This window comes from Stenella coeruleoalba (genome assembly GCF_951394435.1).
Source record: "Stenella coeruleoalba genome assembly, chromosome: 10".
Lineage (NCBI taxonomy): Eukaryota > Metazoa > Chordata > Mammalia > Artiodactyla > Delphinidae > Stenella > Stenella coeruleoalba.
Genome location: NC_137156.1, coordinates 63,218,090 through 63,241,686, shown reverse-complemented (window position 1 = coordinate 63,241,686; position 23,597 = coordinate 63,218,090). Strand labels below are relative to the sequence as shown.

Genomic DNA, 23,597 nt, shown 5'->3' with positions numbered 1-23,597 from the left:
TGGCTGATAGAACCTGTAGTCTTAACCATGATGAAGTTTCTCTCCATAGAGTTCTAATTCGTTTCTATTTTCATTTAAAGTACCTCTGCCATCTACATTCACTCCTCTATGACATTTAGGTACAACTGAGTACAAAGAAGGCAATGAGTACAGAGACATGTTTAGGCAGTAAAATACACATTGTTTTTTAAAATTTTAATAAGCAATTTTAATAAGAGATTGTGCTGAATGTTGTCAATTTGCCCGTCCAAATCCTCTTTCTACCCTGTTCTGTACACCAGGAAGCTGTCCCCTGTCATTAACCAGGACCCTTGCCCTCTGGCTGGGTTCAACCAATGAGAGGCACCCTGGCTTCTTCCCAGTTGGGCCACGGCCCCCATTGGGCAGGCCTCTCCTACTGCTCCAGCTACTGCTCTCCCAGTTCCAGTAATGGCTCCCGATGCCGCCACTGCTGCCTGGGGTGGGCAAAAGCTTCCTTCTGTTCCCAGTGCCAGGTGCTTGACCATCCCTTGTGGGTTTCCCTGAACTCTGCACAGAAACAGTCTTTTTTTGTGTTTGTTTTTGATGTGGACCATTTTATTTTAAAGTCTTTATTGAATTTGTTACAATATTGCTTCTGTTTTATGTTCTGGTTTTCTGGCCGCGAGCCATGTGGGATCTTAGCTCCCCGACCAGGGATCGAACCTGCACCCCCTGCTTTGGAAGGCGAAGTCTTAACCACTGGACCTCCAGGAAAGTCCCAGAGACAGTATTTTCATTACATTTTCTTCAGTGACTGCTTTCGGGTAGGCCCTCTTTTTCCTGCTGGGACCCTGACTGATTCAGAGACATATCTAAAAATTACATAAAAAGTAGGAGTGGAGGAGGGGCTAACCCATCTATGGGTTGTGATTTTACAACTAAGAAGTAGTACATCCACTGAAAAACTTAAGCCTGTGAAGCCTAGAGTCGGAGTGGGAAAGACATGCATTGAATGATTTTCTCCCCTGATTCTAGGGCCCCCCAAATCCTTGAATCCATAAATATAGACAAAATATAGGACAAATTACCTTAGACCTAAAAACTTGAGGTGGATAAACCAAGGGTGACTTACTTATCTATTATCATTGCCCATATTAGGGGTTGGGGGAAGGACACCACTTAAAATAAAAGATAAAAAGAAAGAGCCAAGTATTGTTTGGTAACAAGGACAGCTCCTTCAAAGCCCGCCCCCCCCAAAAAAAACCCATGTACAACTAAAATGGTATAAAGTACTAAAGGGAGGGAAAAAAGCCCTATATGCCTTCACCTCTGTCTCCTGCCCCCTGCAGGTGACATGGAGAAGCAAACACTCAGCACTGCAGATTGCAAAAACAAATAGGACTTTATTTTCCTATCAACATTCCCACATGGCCTGGCATCTCTCAGACTCCAGGTCACAAAATGCAATAAAACCCTGGTAATGAACGAAAAACAAATAAAAGCAAAACACAAAAGCAATTTTTCCCGCAATGAAAGTCTTGGGGGTGGAGAAGAGGAAAAACACAAAAGGAAATAAAGTCTTGAATCAAAGATGCATCCTTGTGAGAACCCACTCTCTCTTTTCTTCCCAGGACTGTGATCCACCTCAAGCACAGAGTTTCAGGGTTCAGACTCAGCCTTTCTGCTGGCGGTAAAACCATGGGTGGTCAAAATGTAGGGCCTGTGGGGTTCAGGGTGCACAGCACCTGTGGCCTCTTGAAGCCCTGGAGTTGCTTCCCAAATACCTTTCTCCGGGTCTCCTCTTATGTAATGGTCTCTATCCTACAGCTTCCCCTCAAGCCACAGTCTGTCTTCTCTCATCTGGCATTCTTGGGTTTTCACATTTTGAACACTTACTTTGATAGATGCCCTGATTTTTAAGCAAGCACAGTCTTGCTACATAGAATATAGTTTCTGGACAACTTCACTGACTGTAGTCACTGCACTGGTTGATGCTGGTCTCTATCACCTCCTGAAGCCAACTCCATGCTCCTTAGAGTGAACTAGTCGTCTTAGTAAAATACAGCCTATCTCTGTACTTTGAAATCAACTTCAAATCAATACTGAAATCATTAAAACACTTGCAAAAACACTGGACTCTAGTCGATTTTGCCCACTGCTTCCCTCACACAAGTTATCTGGCAACATCACAGAATGAGCCATCCCAAATAAGAGAACTTCCCCGGTTGATCAAGGGTTAAACACTAAGATTAACATTTTTTGTCTGTTTGAGTGATTTGTGGGAAGCTTTCAGAAAGCATTTAATAAATGCACATCACAATTCTAAACAACACGATTCTAAACAAGAATCAGCCATGTTCACAGGGTCAGTTTTGTACAGTGACTGTGGGTGCTGCATCATTTTTGCCTCCTCCCCCTCCCCTTCTTGGCTGTTAGGCTCCTGGAGGTGTGGGTGACTACGGGGTCCATCGGGGATTCTCAAGGCAATTTCATCCTGATTTTGAGTTTATCAGCTCTCCTCTCTGCAACACAGCAGCTGTGGTGCCTGTTGCCCAGCAGGCTTCCTATTCCAAATCTCATCCTTTCTCATCTCATCCTCCTCTTCCCCTGGATTCTCCTTCCCCTTGCGTCCCTGGCCCTCACCCATTTCACAGGGTGCCAGTCCCAACTAGAGCACATCCTCCATTAGTATGTTTTTGTCTCCTGGCCAAGGCATCACTCTTCAGGCCTTTGGCTGCTCTCCATCATTTCCCTTGCTTCTTTCTCCTCAAGCTCTTCTTTTATATGACTGAAGATGTTTTTTGAGTATCCTGTCATGTAGCTTCACGTTCCAGAAGGCTGGTAAAATATATGTTTTAGGGTATTGATTTCCTCAGGGTCTATTAGCTTTTTTCTCGACAAAAGCTTATTTAATTAAGGAACACCATATAGATCTTATTAAAGGATCTAATTCTCAAAATTGATTTTGCTCCATTCCATCTAGAATGGGCCTGAATTTGGACTCAGTCCAGAATGGGGGGTGGAAGGTTCCCAAGGCCAGTTTATTTGTTACCTGCCACCACCTTCCAAAGCCACCAGGGGGCAGACTGAGAAAGGCTGCCTGTCTGTCCACCATGTTTCTTTAAGTAGCTTAGGTAGGTGAAATAGCACTATAAGCAGCTGCCGCTGAAATCATAAAGACAACCAAAGACAAACTCATAAATTAGGTGGCACTCCACAGGTCTCTAGGATGTCCAAGTAGAACACAGCATCATTTTCTCTACTAGCTACATCCACAGAATAATTTATTTTTAAACCAAAGAGGTGAAATTAATGTTCTCCCAAGAAGAGGTCTCTATATTCATATTTTTGGCTGAAAATATTTTGTTCTGTGAGAGCAAGAAGGGATTCCCTTTTGCACGGAAAATAAACATTCTGATGGACAGTGCTTGTTAAGAACAAGATTTAAAGACTCTGGTTCTGTTTTGTAATGCTCTGCTAAAATACTTTCCCTAAATGTCCATTTATACAGCTTGTAGCAGAACTAAATTTAAGAATTAAGGCTATCTTCTTTTAAAAAAGTAAGTTATGACAATGCCATTAGAGGAAAAGTATTAATATGTGAGTTATTTTTTGCCAAATATGCTTTACAAAGTATGCTATATGCAGTCTTTCTAAAGTAAATTAACTTTCTAATGTTAATTTCAAGTTTATATTTTGAAATAAACCCCAGGAATAGAATGTTAACTGATATCGATATGTTTTTATTTATTAATTAAAAAAATTGTTAATTAATTAATTTTTGGCTGTGTTGGGTCTTAGTTGCCGCACGCAGGATCTTTCGTTGGAGCGCGGAGGCTCTTCGTTGTGGTGCACAAGCTCTCTAGTTGTGCAACGCAGGGCTTAACTGCCCCATGGCGTGTGGGATCTTAGTTCCCAGACCAGGGCTCAAACCTGCGTCCCCTGCATTGGAAGGTGGATTCTTAACCACTGGGCCACCAGGGAAGTCCCAATATGTTTTACGTTCTAAAGCCAATTTGAAAATGGCTATCCAATAAAAGGAGATCTACCTGGAAAAAATACTTTGGATTAGAGCTAACTCTGATCTTCAAACAATGTACCAATTGTGCACGTTTGCATTCTATTTATGATTTTTTTCTTAAGATCATGTCATTTAATAGTGACTTTTAAACATTAATACACCAAAAACACTTAAGTCAATGTTAGCAAGTTTTAGTTAGCAATAAGAACATTATCTTTCTAAATGAAAATCCGTGAAATAATCTACATTGTTTTTCTGTGATACCTTCCCATGGACAGCCTGCCTTAGAATTAGCCAGGAAGCTTCAGGATTTTTTTTTTTTTTTTTTTTTTTGGCTGCATTGGGTCTTCGTTGCTGCATGTGGGCTTTCTCTAGTTGTGGTGAGCGGGGGCTACTCTTCATTGCAGTGCACGGGCTTCTCACTGTGGTGGCTTCTCTTGTTGTGGAGCGTGGGCTCTAGGCACGCAGGCTTCAGTAGTTGTGGCACACGGGCTCAGTATTCGTGGCTCACGGGCTTTAGAAGGCAGGCTCAGCAGTTGTGGCTCACGGGTGGATTCTTAACCACTGCACCACCAGGGAAGTCCCTTCAGGATTTTTTTTAACTTTCTGAAGGGGTCTCTTCAGATCCCTTCAGGATTTTTTTTAACTTTCTATTTTTCCAATTTAAATATCATAATGAGGCTTCCCTGGTGGCGCAGTGGTTGAGAATCTGCCTGCTAATGCAGAGGACATGGGTTCGAGCCCTGGTCTGGGAAGATCCCACATGCTGCGGAGCAACTAGGCCCGTGAGCCACAACTGCTGAGCCTGCGCGTCTGGAGCCTGTGCTCCGCAACGAGAGAGGCCGTGATAGCGAGAGGCCCGCGCATCACGATGAAGAGTGGCCCCCGCCTGCCATAACTAGAGAAAGCCCTCGCACAGAAACGAAGACCCCACACAGCAAAGATAAATAAATTAATTAATAAACTCCTACCCCCAACAGCTTCTTTAATAAATAAGTAAATAAATAAATATCATAATGACTCCAGGTACCTGCAGGCATGCACAGACAGGCACTTATTAAGCACATACTCTGTGCCAGGCACCATCCCAGGCTCTCCACAAGCATTCATCTGTTTTACCCTTGTAACACCCTATAAAGTGGGGAGAAGAGGGTGGTAGGCAGAACAATTGCACCCCAAAGATGTCCACACCCTATGTCATCCAGAATCCAGATGCCCATGTCACTTGCAACCAGTGAATATGTTACCTACATGGCAAAAGGGTCTTTGAAGATATGATTAATGAAGGATTTTGAGATGGGGAGATTAACCTGGATTAACCAGATGGGCCCAAAGTAATGACAAAAGCTCTTATAAGAGAAAGAGGAAGGCAGAAGATTCAGAGTCTGAGAAGGAGAGGTGATGATGGAAGCACAGGTCAGAGAGATTTCAAGTTGCTACGCTCTGGCTTTGAAGTTGGAGAGCAGTTCAAAGTCAATGACAGAAGCAGCCTCCAGAAGCTGGACAAGGCAGGGAAAGAGATTCTCCTCTAGCGCCTTCAGAGTGAAGGCAGCTCTGCCAACATCTTGATTTTTATCCCAGTGAGACCTATTTCATGGACATGTAAGACAATGAATCTGTGCTGTTTTAAGCGACCCAGTTGGTGGTAATTTGTTACAGCAGCAGCAACAGGAAAGGAATACAGTCTGTTCCCATGAGAGAAGTAGTCAGAGGGGAAAACTGGACCAAATTCCCCAGGGGTATGCAGATTGTGAGGCTGGGGGGCGGAGTGTCACACTGACTTGGAAACAACTGGGGAGAAGAGAGACATCTGGAGCCAGTAGCATGGTCATCCTTGTGCAATGGGGGGCCCCAGAAACCCCTTCCATCATCAGAAAAGTTACTCAGCTCCGAAGATGCTGTCTGTGATTGGCTTTGGATCCAACCCAATAGTGATGAGATTAAGCTTCCTACTTGGGTTTGATGTGCTTAGAAATGAAGCAGCATGAACAAACCCGGGGTGTGGAGACAGAGAAGCAAGTGTCCTATGAAGAAATGTTATAATAAACATTCAATATATTCAAAAAGTCAGCTTAACTATACAATAAATAGATACAAAAAAATCAAGTGTCTTGTAAAGGGATATTACACAACCAAGGGCTCCATGCAAGAAATGTTTACACTATTACATTAACATGTCACATCATTTCATACCCCATGCATATAAATAGTAACTATGCAACTGAGGATAGGTAACCCTGGCTAATCTAATTGATGCTGTGTACGACTGCTTACACTCTTAAAGAACTGTTCACTCTTTCCTGTGTTTTACCTGCAGGACGCCCTTTGCTTTGCTGTGGCTTTTTCATGTCTTATAACTTCAATTTTTGTTTGTCCTTCCTGCTATCACTTGGAATACACAATGTAGCTCATGATCTCTTACTCCCTCTGCCTGGACCCATGGGTGATTCCAGTGTAGAAACCCCCTTTGGGTATAATTATAATCCACCTGAGCAAGGGAGGCTCTTCTGGGAAGGTGTCTGCCAGGCTGCTAGATCAGCACCGAACCTGTTGATCATAGTGGAAATCTGATGATTTTCCCACCAATTCTCTTCCTACCCTTTTGCTTTTGGATATTGAATAATGCTGCTAAGAAAAATTATCCAAAACTTAGAAACAGGCAAAAGGGATTGCTCCTTCAGTGTAGGCTGGGATTGGCTAGCAGACCCACATCCCCCAGGGATTATCTGATTTTCTAGGGATGTGTACCTTTGTTTGACTCCCTATTCACTATTGTTTAAGTTATTTTACAGCCCTGCTAGGTGAAAAGAAGAGGTTAACTTGCAGAAAACTCAGAGCTACGAAAACGCTTTATGTCTGAGAGCGATGCAAATGGCTCCCATGCAAAGACAATGCCAATGATTTCTGTCTCACAGAAAAGATTGTCCCCAGAATTAGGTTTATGCCTTGTAGGACGGACATTAAGCAGTTTTGATTCTATTAGTAAATTCATTTCAGCACGCCTGTGACCCTATAAACCACCCTTCCTTGAAATCTCATTTGAACCAGTCTTAACATACAAATGGTTCTCTCACTAATTAATGAGTTGAATAAAATCCTTGACACATGTTCATTTTATATTTGTATGGGAGTCATATTTTTAACTTCTGAAAATAAAGCTTTAACAACACAAAAGGTCTGTTGCAGTCAGCACTTTGAACAGGTACTCGTCTCTCACCACTCCTCACCTAACGGGGCTCTGAGCATAGGAACAGCTATGGTGTGTTAAGAAATTAAATTGACCCAGGAGGCTCTACAGTGGTTAAACATCAGTATGACTCAGTTCCACAAAGTTCTCACTCTCAATTTATCCCAGATGTTAATGGGGACGGAATAGTCTCTTTAAAAAAACAAATATAACAACATAATATTTTAAACAACCAATATTTTAATATCCTTAATTTAAAGATGAGAGTGGGTTAGGGATTGTATATGCTGTACAGTGGTTCTCACAGTGTGGTCCATAAACCTCTGGGGTCCCTGAGACCCCTGCAAGGGGTCTGCAGGTCAAAACTATTTTCATTATAATAATAATGCATGGGTACAACGTTCATTCAAAGTGTAAAATAGGCCAACACATTTTAATATAACAGAGGACAAAAAGTTCATTGATATTTAGATTCAACACTGCAACTGACCTTTAAGAACCCACCACTTGTTGAGTTTTGGTGTAGTATCAAAGGAGAATACTCATAATTATCTGCAATGGTTATTAAAATACTTCTCCACTTTTAGCAGGTTCTGTTATTTAGTTCTTCTGGTATTTACTATTATAACTTTAAGTAATAAAATTGTACTACCTCAAGTATGATATACTATCTTTATTTTTATTTTTTTATAATTATTATTTTTGGCTGCCTTGGGTCTTCATTGTTGAGTGCGGGCTTTTTCTACCTGTGGCAGCTTCTCTCGTTACAGAGCATGGGCTCTAGGCACACGGGCTTCAGTAGTTGTGGCACATAGGCTCAGTAGTTGTGGCTCATGGGCTCTAGAGCACAGGCTCAGTAATTGTGGCACACAGGCTTAGTTGCTCCACTGCATGTGGGATCTTCCCGGACCAGGGATCGAATCCATGTCCCCTGCATTGGCAGGCATATTCTTTTTTTTTTTTTTTTAAATAAGATTTAATTTTGTTTATTTTTTTGGCTGCATTAGGTCTTCGTTGCTGCATGCAGGCTTTCTCTAGTTGTGGTGAGCGGGGGCTACTCTCTGTTGCGGTGTGCGGGCTTCTCCTTGTGGTGGCTTCTCTTGTTGCGGAGCACAGGCTCTAGGCACATGGGCTTTAGTAGTTGCGGCACACAGGCTCAACAGTTGTGGCACGCGGGCTATAGAGTGCAGGCTCAGTAGTTGTGGCACATGGGTTTAGTTGCTCCACGGCATGTGGGATCTTCCCGGACCAGGGATCAAACCCATGTCCCCTGCATTGGCAGGCAGATTCTTAACCACTGCACCACCAGGGAAGTCCCTGATATACTATCTTTAGACAGTTCTGCTGACCCTCTACCATATAATATGAGATATTCAGCACAGTCATACAGCCTTCCTCCCACCTGACCCCTATTCTAGTTTTTGCTACCTTTGTTAGTTTTAGCTTTAATAGCTACCTTTCAACTTAAAAAAAAAATAGACATAAATCTCTAATTCTCCATCTATGACTCCTTGTTATGAAAGATGTAGGGATCATCTCATGCTTGCTTCTACTTCTCTTTCCCAATTTCACCTCCTGATTTTTTTTTTTTTTTTTAGATGTTGGGGGTAGGAGTTTATTAATTTATTTTATTTATTTTTGCTGTGTTGGGTCTTCGTTTCTGTGCGAGGGCTTTCTCTAGTTGTGGCAAGTGAGGGCCACTCTTCATTGCAGTGCGCGGCCCTCTCACTGTCGCGGCCTCTCTTGTTGCGGAGCACAGGCTCCAGATGCGCAGGCTCAATAGTTGTGGCTCACGGGCCCAGTTGCTCCGTGGCATGTGTGATCCTCCCAGACCAGGGCTCGAACCCGTGTCCCCTGCATTAGCAGGCAGATTCTCAACCACTGCGCCACCAGGGAAGCCCTCACCTCCTGATTTTTGTTAGCTATGTTATTTTTTATGTTGTCAAGGTTTAAGACATTTTGTGTTATTCTCATATTCTAAACTGAGCCTTCTATATGAGTCTCTATACTGATTGTAAAATGTTTTATATTTAAAAAATAATGATATTATAAGTACTATTCTTCGCAAGATGAAGCAATGTGATGTGACCCACAGAAAAGTAAATATAATTCTATGTCATTAAATCCCTCTGGTCAAAGGAGAACATCTAAAGTATAACGGTACAATGAGTTTTCTACTTGGTACTTCTGAATTTTCTAGACCAGTGCTATCTGGTACTTTTCTTATGTGGAAGCATATTCTGTTATGATGGGAATGTTTTATATCTTTGCTGTCCAACACTAGCTACCAGCACGTGAATGTGGCTAGTATGACTGAGGACCTGAGTTTTTAATATTATTTAATCTTAATTACTTTAAATTTAAATTTCAACAACCACATGCAGCTAATGGCTATCATCATACTGGACGGTGCAGTTCTAGGCCATGTGATGATACTCTTTCTCTCAACTCCTGCCATCTAAGGCTTATCTACTATTACTGACCTCCTGCTTTAAGAAGCATTCCATTTCTTGGGAGGCCACTAGGTGTGGGCACTGTGCTTGTTGTTCTTTAAATATTACCTTTCTCTTCCCAAGACCCGGCAAGGAAGATATTATCACCCATCAGCAGATGAGAAACCATGATTCCTAAAGGTTGTCACCAGCCGGCACACATCTATGAGAGGTAGCTAGGATTTGAGAAACGTGTTCCTCCTAAGCCTCCTTCTTGACTTCATTACAGACATTGTTATGTGCTGGGAATTCAAGGGTGAAAGAAGCTCAAGCCCTGTCCTGGAGGCACCAAACTAAGCCAGACAGTAGTTACTCTCTGGGCCCGCTGTGATTGATTTCATGAATGTGAGGTTGTGTACATTTTCACTGCTACTGCGCAAACAGAGTTTATTTTATTCCTTATTTAACAATGATGTCTTCTAAGAAGATGGAGAAGGTTTACAGAATCTTAAAAGCAGAGCTAACTTTAACGTACCTCTTTTTGATAGGCCAGTCCAGCTTCATAGAGTTTAATAAAGAGATACTGAGTCCATTTGTAGTAATCTGGTAAACACGTGGTTATTTCCTGCCAAAGAGGGGGAAAATCAGGTATAGGCCATTGTAAATATCCCCTCTCCCAACATATGCACCAGCTTTGCAATTCAATTTTGAAAAGCAATCACACTGCAAAAATATTTATCAACCTATAATATTTTTACCAATTTGCAAAGTAAGGGAAGAAGCAATTTATTCTGGGAAGAGAGATGTTATCGAAACCCACCCTCACCTTTCCCAGGGCATGTTTAATGATGCGAAACTCAACATAAGTCTTTTGCACAGCACCACCCACCATGTATGCAAGTAATAGCTGAATTACATTGTACAAAATTGGGTACTCCCATTCTTGTCAGCATAAACATATTTGGGGGGCCAAGAAGCTAATTCATAAACGTTGTTCATTTTAGAAGCAATCACAAAATTCAAGAAGAATATTTGCCTGCTTTGGTATGATCCTCACTGGAAAACAAACCTGTGCTTCTATATATAACTGGGGACTGGTAGCTCTTTTAGACTCATTATATTCCATTTATCCCATTATGTGAATCATGCTGTAGTCTACTTAGGAAGGCCCATTAAAAAGCATTATCAGGGCTTCCCTGGTGGCGCAGTCGTTGGGAGTCCGCCTGCTGATGCAGGGGACATGGGTTCGTGCCCCGGTCCGGGAAAATCCCACATGCCGTGGAGCGGCTGGGCCTGTGAGCCATGGCCGCTGAGCCTGCGCGTCCTGAGCCTGTGCTCCGCAATGGGAGAGGCCACAACAGTGAGAGGCCCGTGTACCGTAAAAAAAAAAAAAAAAGAAAAATTACACAGGTCTGCAAGATGAACTGGAATAGGGAATGGGGTGGGGGTAAGGGGAATGTGGTGGAAATATTCCCAGACCTTGTTAAGGTAGGTATGTTCTTTAAAATTCTTATCCAGTAGAGGTTTAAAGAAATAGGTGAAGCAAATATGACAAAATAATGACAACTGTTAAATCTAGGGGTTGGGCTCTTTTCTCTATTTTTCTATATATTTAAGTTTTTCAAAACAAAATATCAAAATACTCCTAATGAATATGTATATGTATGTATGTACATACATATGCATTTTCTCAGCCCCTGAATCTGCTTCCATAGATTGAGAGTAAAAATTACACAGCAATGGAACAGCATGATAATCTTCACTTAGGTTTGTAGTTTTGAAAACTACTTTTATCTAAAATAGAAAAAAGATGATAGATCCAGTCAGGGGGAGGAAAAAAACAAGATTATCCAACCACGCATTAGCCCACTTTCAGTCAGACGGGTGATGCAAAGTGCATTGTCTTTGGAAGTGTCAGCTCCAAGGTGAGATGAGGTGTGTGGGGTACAGGTCCCCTCTTTCACTCTGCCTTCAAACTTGGGTCTGACATTTTTTATTTATATTGTGTTTTTGCACATGTCATTTGAAGAAAAAGTAACATCAGCTGCTAAAAGAGTACACCTCGAAAACCACGGCTCCGGCACCGTCATTCCAAACCCAACAGAACTGTTTCAACTCATGTTTACCTCACTTGCACCGCCCCTCCTGCTGAAGTGTTGGAGGCTCCTGCCTAGAGGAGGCTGGGGACATCCTGGGGACAGGAACTTCGCTCCTGCCCATTTATTCCCATCTGCTGCACACAGGGCCCAGCCACGACCCTCAGTACTGCCCACTCCATGAAGAAATGCCAGAGCAGGAGTCCAGTCTCACAAGAACCATAAGCATGGTAGGTCAGAGACCCTGCTCGGAAAAGTATTTCCTGAAAAAGTCAAAGAGCCTTTCTGGAACCTCCCTTGATTTGTTGATTAAAAACAACAACAACAACAACAACAACAACAAAAACCCGAACAGCTATTTCTAGTCTTCTAATGCCTCATCTTAGTAAAAAGCATCAAACATATCTTTCTGAAATTAAACTGCTTAAAAGCTTCACTGTAGTCAACTGGCTAGAAATTGAGACTCCCTTTTCACGCTTTGGGAACTAATTTAAAACCCAGCCCTGTAGACAAAGGTCTTCTGGGGTTTCAGCACCCACAAAGATGTTAAGACCCCTTCCTTCCTTTTCCTAAAGCAGGGATTCTCAATAGGGAAACTTTTGCTCCCCAGGTATGACTGGAAACATTGCTGTCTGTGACAACTGTGACGGGGGCGAGGGTGGGGGCAGCTGTCAATTGCACCTAGTGGGTAGAAGTCAGGGATGCTGCTAAAACCCAACATACAATACACAAGACATCCCCTAGAACAAAAAATTTTCCAGCCCCAAATGCCAATAATGCCAAAGGGAGAAACCCTACTCGAAGGATTTCAATCTTTTTTAGTCTGAATCTGTAACCATAGATTAAGGGGAATGAGCCAAGCAACTCTGGAGGGCAGTCCGTAAAAACGACAAAACGTCCTTGGGAAGAGTGGAAACGGGAGTAAATTAACTTAGGTTTCCCTCTCTAGCTGGTGTGACCCCATCTCCGTTGAGCACATCATGCAACGCAGGTGGGAATGCTGCACGATGCAGCCACCGGCCCTTCCACCAACGCTGAGACCAACCAGAGGGGAGATCTGGCAAGTTGGGTGCCAGGAGACACAGGTCTGAAACTGTTAGGCACACATAATGCTACTCACTGAGAAGGAGTGACTGACTTTATGAACTAAATTTTAAATCATTCAATATACCTCCGAGTAGCTGTCTGACCTGGAAAATCTCCTGTAATAAATTCATGTAATAAATTTCCTATTTTGAAGTTAGAGAGGTTTTTCTTGACACAACATCAGTTTATCCCCGCCCATGAAAGAGTTGTTGAACAAAATGTTTAAAGATCATCCTTTGGAATGCAGCCCACAGTACCCAAATGTCTAGGCCCAGCCCTGCCTGTCCTCCAAAGGGGAGCCCTACTTCTGCAGGCTGGGGATTCTTGTCCTCAAGCTGTGGGACGGCACCATCTTGGTAAGACTTCTCAGTGAGACCACCAGAGGAGTCAAACGAGGGCTGTTCTCTGTTTTCCAAAATCCCTTTTCATTCCTGTGCCTTCCTTGCCCTGCTTTCCAAATAAGCCAACACCTACGTGAATGTATCCTTCTTTTTAAAACAAAAAGTCAGGTAATTCAAAGTTATAGCTCCAAAAGCAACTGCAATTCGGCCACGCTGCACATAGATCTATATAAAGATGTCGACTTTTATAACCCCCTGAGCTCTAGAAAGTGCAATCTAGCTGCCAAGAGACCAAATTTATGCATCTGGAATCTCAACTAGACTCATTCCTCCACACTTTTAGCATTAGAAATGTTTTAGCATTAGAAATATTTTGCACATTCACAGCCAAACCCAGGGCCCAACAGAGAAGGTGACACATCCCAGAACACAAGTAAGGATCAAAGCATGAACCCTTGAGGCCTGCTACCCACACCTCAGTGACTGTACAGATTAATAACCAAGCCAGCCTTGCCAGGACTGCCTGCATACAGTGCTCGGCAATGGCCACAAGAAGGCCGAGGTGCAGACGTCCACCAGATTGTCCCTGAGAGAAAACAGCATTTGATCTGTGAAGGTGACTGACTGCAGTGTACCTCACTGAGGTCTCTTCAGGCTGACACTCCTTGCTCCAGGAAAAGACAGAGAGAGAGATCCAAGGGAAGGAAAACCCACTTTGCAGCCATTTGACTGGGTTCAAGTCCTTGCATCATCATTAGCCTTGTAGCCACAGCTGAGTTTCCCTGTCTAGAGGAGAGGGGTGATAAGGTCTGTCAGAGGGGCTGTAAGGACAAATTTGATGATGTGTGTAAAGCACACGCTGGGCACATATGACGGATCGATGGTGCCACTTCCCTTGCTTGACTCAGAGTGTGTGACGAGAGGAGTGAGGCTGGCTCCACCACCACACCCCTCTCAGAGGCGGCTGATGCCCTCTGAGACAGGGCAAAAGGCAGAGGAATGGACTGGTGTCCAGACATGGGCTACTGGGTGTCCAGAATGGACTGGTGTCCAGACATGGGCTACTGGGACAGGGCAAAAGGCAGAGGAATGGACTGGTGTCAGAAGAGCTTGCCACCACCATCCCTTACCAAATGTTGGCTTTCTGACTAAAAAGAGATAGTGGTTATGAGGGGAAGACCAAAACACATGACCCAGACCGAGAAATCCACACCAGGTTGCTCCCAGTCACCTCTGGTGGCAATGCCCACCGCAGGGAGAGCCAGCAAGGTCGCTTCCTATCCCCACCTTTCTGCTCTGGCAGGATTTAGTTGGGTCTTTGTTTCTTGGTCCCACTGCACTTTTGACAGTGATTGGTCCCAGATCACAGAACCACTCAAAGCCATCATGCATGTAATTTGCATTGCAACCTCACAATGTTTAGGTCAGCTATCAGGATTGAAGAAAATGAAACAAACCAAAACCGGAGGCAACATTTTATCAAGTCAGTCATTCGGTGGCCATGTACACAGGGAAAATAAACACAGTAAGAAAGGTGAGCCACCACCATGCATCACAGTGTCCAGCATCGTCTCCCCTCTCCTCAGTCTCAACAGAGCCTTCTGCCTCCAAAACAACCAATCTTGTAAACAGAGGAGAGAGGGGGGTACTCACATACATTTTCTGTGCATTTCTATCATTTGCTCTTTACTGCAATGGATCAAAAGGAAATGTATGGTAATAGCCTTGCCTTTTATTCCTTCCTAGGTTCTCTAATTCTGAAGGGGAGGGGTTCTGAAAGCATAGCACAGCTTAAAGGCTGGAGAAACCTGCCTCAGGATTCATACTGCAGAGCTTAGGAGTAAATATATATACTGCATCAGATGTTCCTCACTGGTGATGGTTCAAGGTTCCAGTCCACAGCTCTGTGCACCTGCTGTGTTGGAAGAAGGGAGAGGGAGGCTCACCAGAAACATCTGCCGGAATAGGACATGTATGGCCACCCCCGCACGAAGTCCTCTAAACTTAGCACTGGCTCTCAAACTTGGTTGCACCTTGAAATGGAGCTTTAAAGGTTACTGGCGCCTGGTTCTCACCTCACCCCCAGAAATTTCATGTGCTGTCAGGGTTGAGAACCATTGCAGAGAGGTTCTTCCCAAATACATCTCCCTCCCAAATACTGCATTAAGTGACAGGGTCCTCTGTCCTGCCCTTGTGTCTTCATGGAACTTAATGAACTGGGCTTCGACAGGAGCTAAGGGCACAATTTAGTCCATATGAGATTTCTAACAAGGGCCCCCAGTGCACTGTGCTAAGAAGGGTCTCTCCAGGAGCCTGTCCTGGATTCAAATCCTTCCTGTGCGCCTCAGGCCTGCCCCAACACAGATTCTCTTTGCCCTTACAGTCAATCGTCACTGTCTGTTTTCACAAAACAAACATAAGAAAACAATAAGAAATAACCACCTCCATCCAACAGACACAGAAACTTGATTAGGTAACTACTGTGCTCAATGATCAGCTGTTTAAAAATACAAGACTGTCTGACAGCTCATCCCTCTTCCCAGAGGAGACTTGGTTCTAGAAGAGAAGCTGCAGAAAACCAACAAGAGTGGCCTGGCCTTCCCCTGGGGCTTCACAGGAAGAGGCAGGGGTGAAGATGACTAATTCCTCACTTAGAGGCTCCTACAGGATCCTCAGGCAGGAGGGGGGGCATAGAGAGTGGAGGCAGACCGCTCAGCACAGCCCTGGCTTGGAGTCTTGATTAGCAAATAACAGAACACATCTGTACACGGCTCTGCGCTCCCAAACTTCTCCTCCAGCTCTCCCCTCCTCTCCTCTCCCGTCCCGCGTCCCACGGTGGTGCTGCAAAGCGGTGCCATGAATGCTGCTTTACACACGAGGAAACGGCACCTCGGTGAGGAGAGGGTGGCCTGCCTAACACTGCCCAGCTTTTGGGTGACGGAATCAAGAGAGGAACCCAGGTCTCTGGGCTCAGAGAGGCACCAGGCAGTGAAACAGCACCTTGGAAAGTACAGCCAGGCTGTGCCCAGACTGACTCAAATGCGTGCTCCAAGGAGGTCTGGGTAAATCAAGCAGGAGGAACAGGTTGGAGCACTCTTAGATAAAGGAATACTGCAGTGAATCTTCTTTTAGGAATAACAACAGCAGTAATAATAGCAAACATTTACCAGGCGCTGCCTAGTACTGGGTCCCATTTTGGCAGTTTAGAAACATCTCACTTAGTTCTTATTATGATGCAAGCAGTCAGTTATTACAGTTATCAAGTGTGGACTTGACATCCCTGCTTAAAATTGCAATTAACCCCTGGCCATCCTGTCTCCCACCCCTTACCTTGTTCCACTTTTTTATTTCTGTAGCGTTTATGACCTCCTAACATACTATATTATTTACTTATTTATTATGTTTATTGCCTATCTTTGTCTCCCCTCCTCCCACCCCCAGTCAATTGTAAGGTTCCTTCATTAAAGAAAGAATTTTTGTTGGGGAGTTTTCTGGCGGTCCAGTGGTTAAGACTTGGCGCTTTCACTGCCATGGCCCGGGTTCAATCCCTGGCCTGGGAACTAAGATCCCAGAAGCTGCGCGGTGAGGGAAAAAAAAAAAAAAATTTTTGTCTTTTTTCCTCCCACTGATATATTCCAAGAGCTTAGAACAGTACCTGGTACAATGGATGTTTAATAAAACGGCTGCTGAATGAATAAATCATTTTACCTTTCAGAAAACTGAGTCTCTAAGTAACTTGTTTAAGATCATATAGCCAGTAGGAGGCAAAATTAGGATCCAAACATGTGTCTGAGTGACTTGATGACGTATGACCCCGAATGATTTCTTCCCCTCAATGTCAGCCCAACTTTTGTAAGACTTTCACGTTAGATCTTTTCAAACACGGAAAGCCACATTAACCAAACACATACTACATGTAGTTAAACTTGTGTTATAAATGTTCACATAGCTGTCTTTCTATTGAATATTTGTACAACTTGCACTAAAGCTAGAATAAATATTTTAAATGTTATATCCTTGATTTACATAAAACCTATATATAATTTTTAATGACATGGGAACATGAAAGTTGTTACAAAATGGAGTATGTTTTATGGTTTCAATTATATAAGGGAAAAATGATAAGAATACTAGAAAAAATGCTGACATATAAACAAACTGGGTTGCCTCAGGATGACATTGATGATTGTGGGTGATTTTCTTAAAATTATAAAGTTTTCTGAACTTCACTGATGCTGTATAGTGATTGTGTATTACTCTGGGAATTCACCGATGGCTTTACAGTCCTAGAAAACCTTTAGATTCAAAGGAAGAAGAAAACCAAAGAGCTAGGTCTACAGCAATGCGACCCTTGCCCTGGTGAGGAGCTTTCCAACATACTTGGAATACACACCCCGAGACTCACACAGAAGAGATTAAAGGAACTAGAGATGGCCCATCTACAGACAAATGTCCTGGGGTCATAAAGGGGCAACCACATGGCCACCTCTAAGGCCCCCAGACAACCTTAGTATGTATCCATATAACCAATTCCAACAACCCAGGCTCCAAAGGGAAGGATCTGGCCTAAATGCATAACCACGGGGGAAATATAACAGGGTAGGAGGGCTCACTGTCCACAATCTCTGGGTAAGAGGCCTAGGATGGCCTACCCACCTTCTAAGTTGCTATTATAAGGGTGTAAAGGGCCAGGTAGACACCTTTGCCTGCGAGTAATGAGCAAGAGTGGGGTGGGGGCAGGGCATGCAGTGTCCTGGAATCAGGAGGTTAGGGCTCAGATCCCACCTAGGGGCTATGTGATACAAAGCAAGTGACTTATCCATATCTGTACCTCATTTTCCCCATAAGTTGTGGCAAGTGGCCTCTAAGAGGGACCTCAATGATCCCTGCCTCCTGGTATTCTCACCCTTATGTTATCCCCTTCCTTTGAGTGTGGGCTGAGCCCTAGACACTTGCTTCTAACAAATAGAATACAGCAAGTAATGGGATGTCACTTCCAAGATTAGGTTACAAAGGGACTGTGGATCTGTCTTGGCCGTTGTTCTCTTTGTCTCTTTCTCACTCTCTCTTGCTCTGAAAAAAGCCAACTGCCATGCTGTGAGCTGCCCTATGGAGGCTCATGTGGCAAGGAACTAAGGTAGGCTTCTGCCAGCAAATGCAAGGAACCAGCCCTCAGTCCAGCAGCTAAAAACCACATGAATGAGCTTGGAAGCAGATCCCACCAAAGGCGAGCCTTCAAATGACACCTCAGCCTTGGCCTTGATGGCAGCCTTATGAGGGACCCCGTGCCAGAGGACACAACTAAGCCATGCCTGGATTCCTATCCCACAGAAATGATGAAATAATAAATACTTATTGTTTTAGGCTACTAAGTTCTGGGGCAATTTGTTATGCAGCAAAAAAATAACTAATACATTTGTAAAAGGAGCCAATAATTGGACCAAATCCTGGGATAGACACGAAGATTAAATGAGAAAATGTCGGCAATGTATTTGGCAAATGCTTAGCACATAGATGAGAGGAGAATGGTGATGCCAGGGGCCCCAGGGGTATCTAAGGATCACCCGCTCCCTTCCCCACCGTGGTGGGGTGGAATCAGTCTGCTGTCCAGGCCACCACGGAATGAAAGGGAGGCCTAGTGCTCCATGCTCTTGCCTGGCTGAGTCTTCCTTTTTTTTTTTTTAATTTTTAAATTTAATTTTACTTTTTCTTATACAGCAGGTTCTTATTGGTCATCAATTTTATACACATAAGTGTATACATGTCAATCCCAATCTCCCAATTCATCCCACCAAACCCCCCCTCCACCGCCATTTTCCCCCCTTGGTGTCCATACGTTTGTCCTCTACATCTGTGCCTCAATCCCTGTCCTGCAAACTGGTCCATCTGCACCATATTTCTAGGTTCCATATATATGCATTAATATATGATATTTGTTTTTCTCTTTCTGATTTACTTCACTCTGTATGACAGTCTTTAGATCCATCCACGTCTCAACAAATGACCCAATTTTGTTCCTTTTTATGGCTGAGTAATATTCCATTGTATATACGTACCACATCTTCTTTATCCATTAGTCTGTCGATGGGCATTTAGGTTGCTTCCATGACCTGGCTATTGTAAACAGTGCTGCAGTGAACACTGGGGTGCATGTGCCTTTTTTTTTTTTTTTTTTTTTGCGGTAAGTGGGCCTCTCACTGTTGTGGCCTCTCCCGTTGCAGAGCACAAGCTCCGGCCATGCAGGCTCAGTGGCCATGGCTCACGGGCCCAGCCGCCCCGTGGCATGTGGGATCTTCCCGGACCGGGGCATGAACCCGTGTCCCCTGCATCGGCAGGCGGACTCTCAACCACTGCACCACCAGGGAAGCCCCTCATGTGTCTTTTTGAATTATGGTTTTCTCTGGGTATATGCCCAGTAGTGGGATTCCTGGATCATATGGTAATTATATTTTTAGTTTTTTAAGGAACCTCCATACTGTTCTCCATAGTGGCTGTACCAATGTACATTCCCACCAACAGTGCAAGAGGGTTCCCTTTTCTCCACACCCTCTCCAGCATTTCTTGTTTGTAGATTTTCTGATGATGCCCATTCTAACTGGTGTCAGGTGATACCTCATTGTAGTTTTGATTTGCATTTCTCTAATAATTAGTGATGTTGAGCAGCTTTTCATGTACTTCTTGGCCACCTGTATGTCTTCTTTGGAGAAATGGCTATTTAGGTCTTCTGCCCATTTTTGGATTCAGTTGTTTTTTTAATATTGAGCTGAATGAGCTGTTTCTATATTTTGGAGATTAATCGTTTGTCCGTTGATTCGTTTGCAAATATTTTCTCCCATTCTGAGGGTTGTCTTTTCGTCTTCTTTATGGTTTCCTTTGCTGTGCAAAAGCTTTGAAGTTTCATTACATCACATTTGTTTATTTCTGTTTTTATTTCCATTACTCTAGGAGGTGGATCAAAAAAGATATTGCTGTGATTTATGTCAAAGAGTGTTCTTCGTATGTTTCTAAGAGTTTTATAGTGTCCGGTCTTACATTTAGGTCTCTAATCCATTTTGAGTTTATTTTGGTATATGGCGGTCGGGAGTGTTCTAATTTCATTCTTTTACATGTAGCTGTCCAGTTTTCCCAGCACCACTTATTGAAGAGACTGTCTTTTCTCCATTGTATATCCTTGCCTCCTTTGTCATAGATTAGTTGACCATAGGTGCGTGGGTTTATCTCTGCGCTTTCTATCTTGTCCATTGATCAACATTTCTGTTTTTGTGCCAGTACCATATTGTCTTGATTACTGTAGCTTTGTAGTATAGTCTGAAGTCAGAGAGTCTGGTTCCTCCAGCTCCGTTTTTTTCCCTCAAGACTGCTTTGGCTATTCAGGGTCTTTTGTGTCTCCATACAAATTTTAAGATTTTTTGTTCTAGTTCCGTAAAAAATGCCATTGGTAATTTGATAGGGATTGCATTGAATCTGTAGATTGCTTTGGGTAGTACAGTCATTTTCACAATATTGATTCCTCCAATCTAAGAACATGGTATATCTCTCCATCTGCTGGTATCATCTTTAATTTCTTTCATTAGTGTCTTATAGTTTTCTGCATACAGGTCTTTTGTCTCCCTAGGTAGGTTTATTCCTAGGTATTTTATTCTTTTTGTTGCAATGGTAAATGGGAGTATTTCCTTAATTTCTCTTTCAGATTTTTCATCATTAGTGTATAGGAATGCAAGAGATTTCTGTGCATTAATTTTGTATCCTGCAACTTTACCAAATTCATTGATTAGCTGTAGCAGTTTTCTGGTGGCATCTTTACTATTCTCTATGTATAGTATCATGTCATCTGCAAACAGTGACAGTTTTACTTCTTTTCCAATTTGTACTCCTTTTATTTCTTTTTCTTCTCTGATTGCCATGGCTAGGACTTCCAAAACTATGTTGAATAACAGTGGTGAGAGTGGATATCCTTGTCTTGTTCCTGAATTTAGAGGAAATGCTTTCAGTTTTTCACCACTGAGAATGATGTGTGCTGTGGGTTTGTCGTATATGGCCTTTATTATGTTGTCCATGCCCACTTTCTGGAGAGTTTTTATCATAAATCAGTGTTGAATTTTGTCAAAAGCTTTTTCTGCATCCATTGAGATCATCATATGGTTTTTATTCTTCAGTTTGCTAATATGGTGTATCACAATGATTGATTTGCGTATATTGAAGAATCCTTGCATCCCTGGGATAAATCCCACTTGATCATGGTGTATGATCCTTTTAATGTGTTGTTGGATTCTGTTTGCTAGTGTTTTGTTGAGGATTTTTGCATCTATATTCATCAGTGATATTGGTCTGTAATTTTCATTTTTTGTAGTATCTTTGTCTGGTTTTGGTATCAGGGTGATGGTGGCCTCATAGAATGAGTGTGGGAGTGTTCCTTCCTCTGCAGTTTTTTGGAAGAGTTTGAGAAGGATGGGTGTTAGCTCTTCTCTAAATGTTTGATAGCATTCACCTGTGAAGCCATCTGGTCCTGGACTTTTGTTTGTTGGAAGATTTTTAATCATAGTTTCAATTTCATTACTTGTGATTGGTCTTTTCATATTTTCTGTTTCTTCCTGGTTCAGTCTTGGGAGGTTATACCTTTCTAAGAATTTGTCCATTTCTTCCAGGTTGTCCATTTTATTGGCATAGAGTTGCTTGTAGTAGTCTCTTAGGATGCTTTGTATTTCTGTGGTGTCTGTTGTAACTTCTCCTTTTTCATTTCTAATTTTATTGATTTGAGTCCTCTCCCTCTTTTTCTTGATGAGTCTGGCTAATGGTTTATCAATTTTGTTTATCTTCTCAAAGAACCAGCTTTTAGTTTCATTGATCTTTGCTATTGTGTTCTTTGTTTCATTTATTTCTGCTCTGATATTTATGATTTCTTTCCTTCTGCTACCTTTGGGTTTTGTTTGTTCTTCTTTCTCTAGTTCCTTTAGGTGTAAGGTTAGATTGTTTATTTGAGATTTTTCTTGTTTCTTGAGGTAGGCTTGTATAGCTATAAACTTCCCTCTTAGAACTGCTTTTGCTGCATCTCATAGGTTTTGGATTGTCGTGTTTTCATTGTCATTTGTCTCTAGGTGTTTTTTGAATCCTCTTTGATTTGTTCAGTGATCTCTTGGTTATTTAGTAACATATTGTTTAGCCTCCATGTGTTTGTGTTTTTTACATTTTTTTCCCTGTAATTCATTTCTAATCTCATAGCATTGTGGTCAGAAAAGATGCTTGATATGATTTCAATTTTCTTAAATTTACTGAGGCTTGATTTGTGACCCAAGATGTGATGTATCCTGGAGAATGTTCCGTGTGCACTTGAGGTCTTGGATCATGTTCACTATCATTATTCTGAATCCTTTTTCTGGAAGGTTTCCTATCTCCACTTCATTTAGTTGTTTACCTGGGGTTTGATCTTGTTCCTTCATCTGGTACATAGCCCTCTGCCTTTTCATCTTGTCTATCTTTCTGTGAATGTGGATTTTGTTCCACAGGCTGCAGGACTGTAGTTCTTCTTGCTTCTGCTGTCTACCCTCTGGTGTATGAGGCTATCTAAGAGGCTTGTGGAAGCTTCCTGATGGGAGGGACTGGTGGTGGGTAGAGCTGGCTGTTGCTTTCGTGGGCTGAGCTCAGTAAAACTTTAATCCACTTGTCTGCTGATGGGTGGGACTGGGTTCCCTCCCTGTTGCTTGTTTGGCCTGAGGTGACCCAACACTGGAGCTTACCTGGTCTCTTTGGTGGGGCTAATGGTGGACTCTGGGAGGGCTCACACCAAGGAGTACTTCCCAGAACTTCTGCTGCTTGTGTCCTTGTCTCCATGGTGAGCCACAGCCACCCCCGCCTCTTCAGGAGACCCTCCAACCCTAGCAGGTAGGTCTGGTTCTCCCCTGGGTCACTGCTCCTTCCCCTGAGTCCCGATGCGCACACTACTTTATGTGTGCCCTTCAAGAGTTGAGTCTCTTTCCCCTAGTCCTGTCGAAGTCTTGCAATCAAATCCCACTAGCCTTCAAAGTCTGATTCTCTTAAGAATTCCTCCTCCTGTTACCAGACCCCCAGGTTGGGAAGCCTGACGTGGGGCTCAGGATCTTCACTCCAGTGGGTTGACTTCGGTGGTATAAGTGTTCTCCAGTCTGTGAGTCATCCACCCAGCAGTTATGGGATTTGATTTTACTGTGATTGCGCCCCTCCCACTGATTCATTGTGGCTTCTCCTTTGTCTTTGGATGTGGGATATCTTTTTGGTGAGTTACAGTGTCTTCCTGTCGATGACTGTCCAGCAGCTAGTTGTGATTCTGGTGTTCTCACAAGAGGGAGTGAGAGCACGTCCTTCTACTCTGCCATCTTGGTCACAATCTCCTGCCTGGCTGAGTCTTAAATGCCAAGTACATCTCCATCTTTTAGGACCCAAACTTTTTGACCCTTTTATTTAAGTCCCCAAATTTTGTTCACCTTTCTAAACAGGCTG

General features: G+C 43.0%; 1 protein-coding gene across 8 annotated transcripts in view; it reads right to left on the bottom strand.

Annotated features, from left to right (window-relative positions):
- The window catches only part of LARS2 (leucyl-tRNA synthetase 2, mitochondrial), a 278,070-nt gene that overhangs the window by 95,722 nt on the left and 158,751 nt on the right, over positions 1–23,597 (bottom strand). For all 8 annotated transcript variants that reach the window (XM_079934198.1, XM_079934197.1, XM_079934196.1 and 5 more), the window contains one exon: positions 10,137–10,226. In XM_079934198.1, the coding sequence (XP_079790324.1) occupies positions 10,137–10,226 (90 nt within the window). The remainder of the gene's footprint in view (positions 1–10,136; positions 10,227–23,597) is intronic.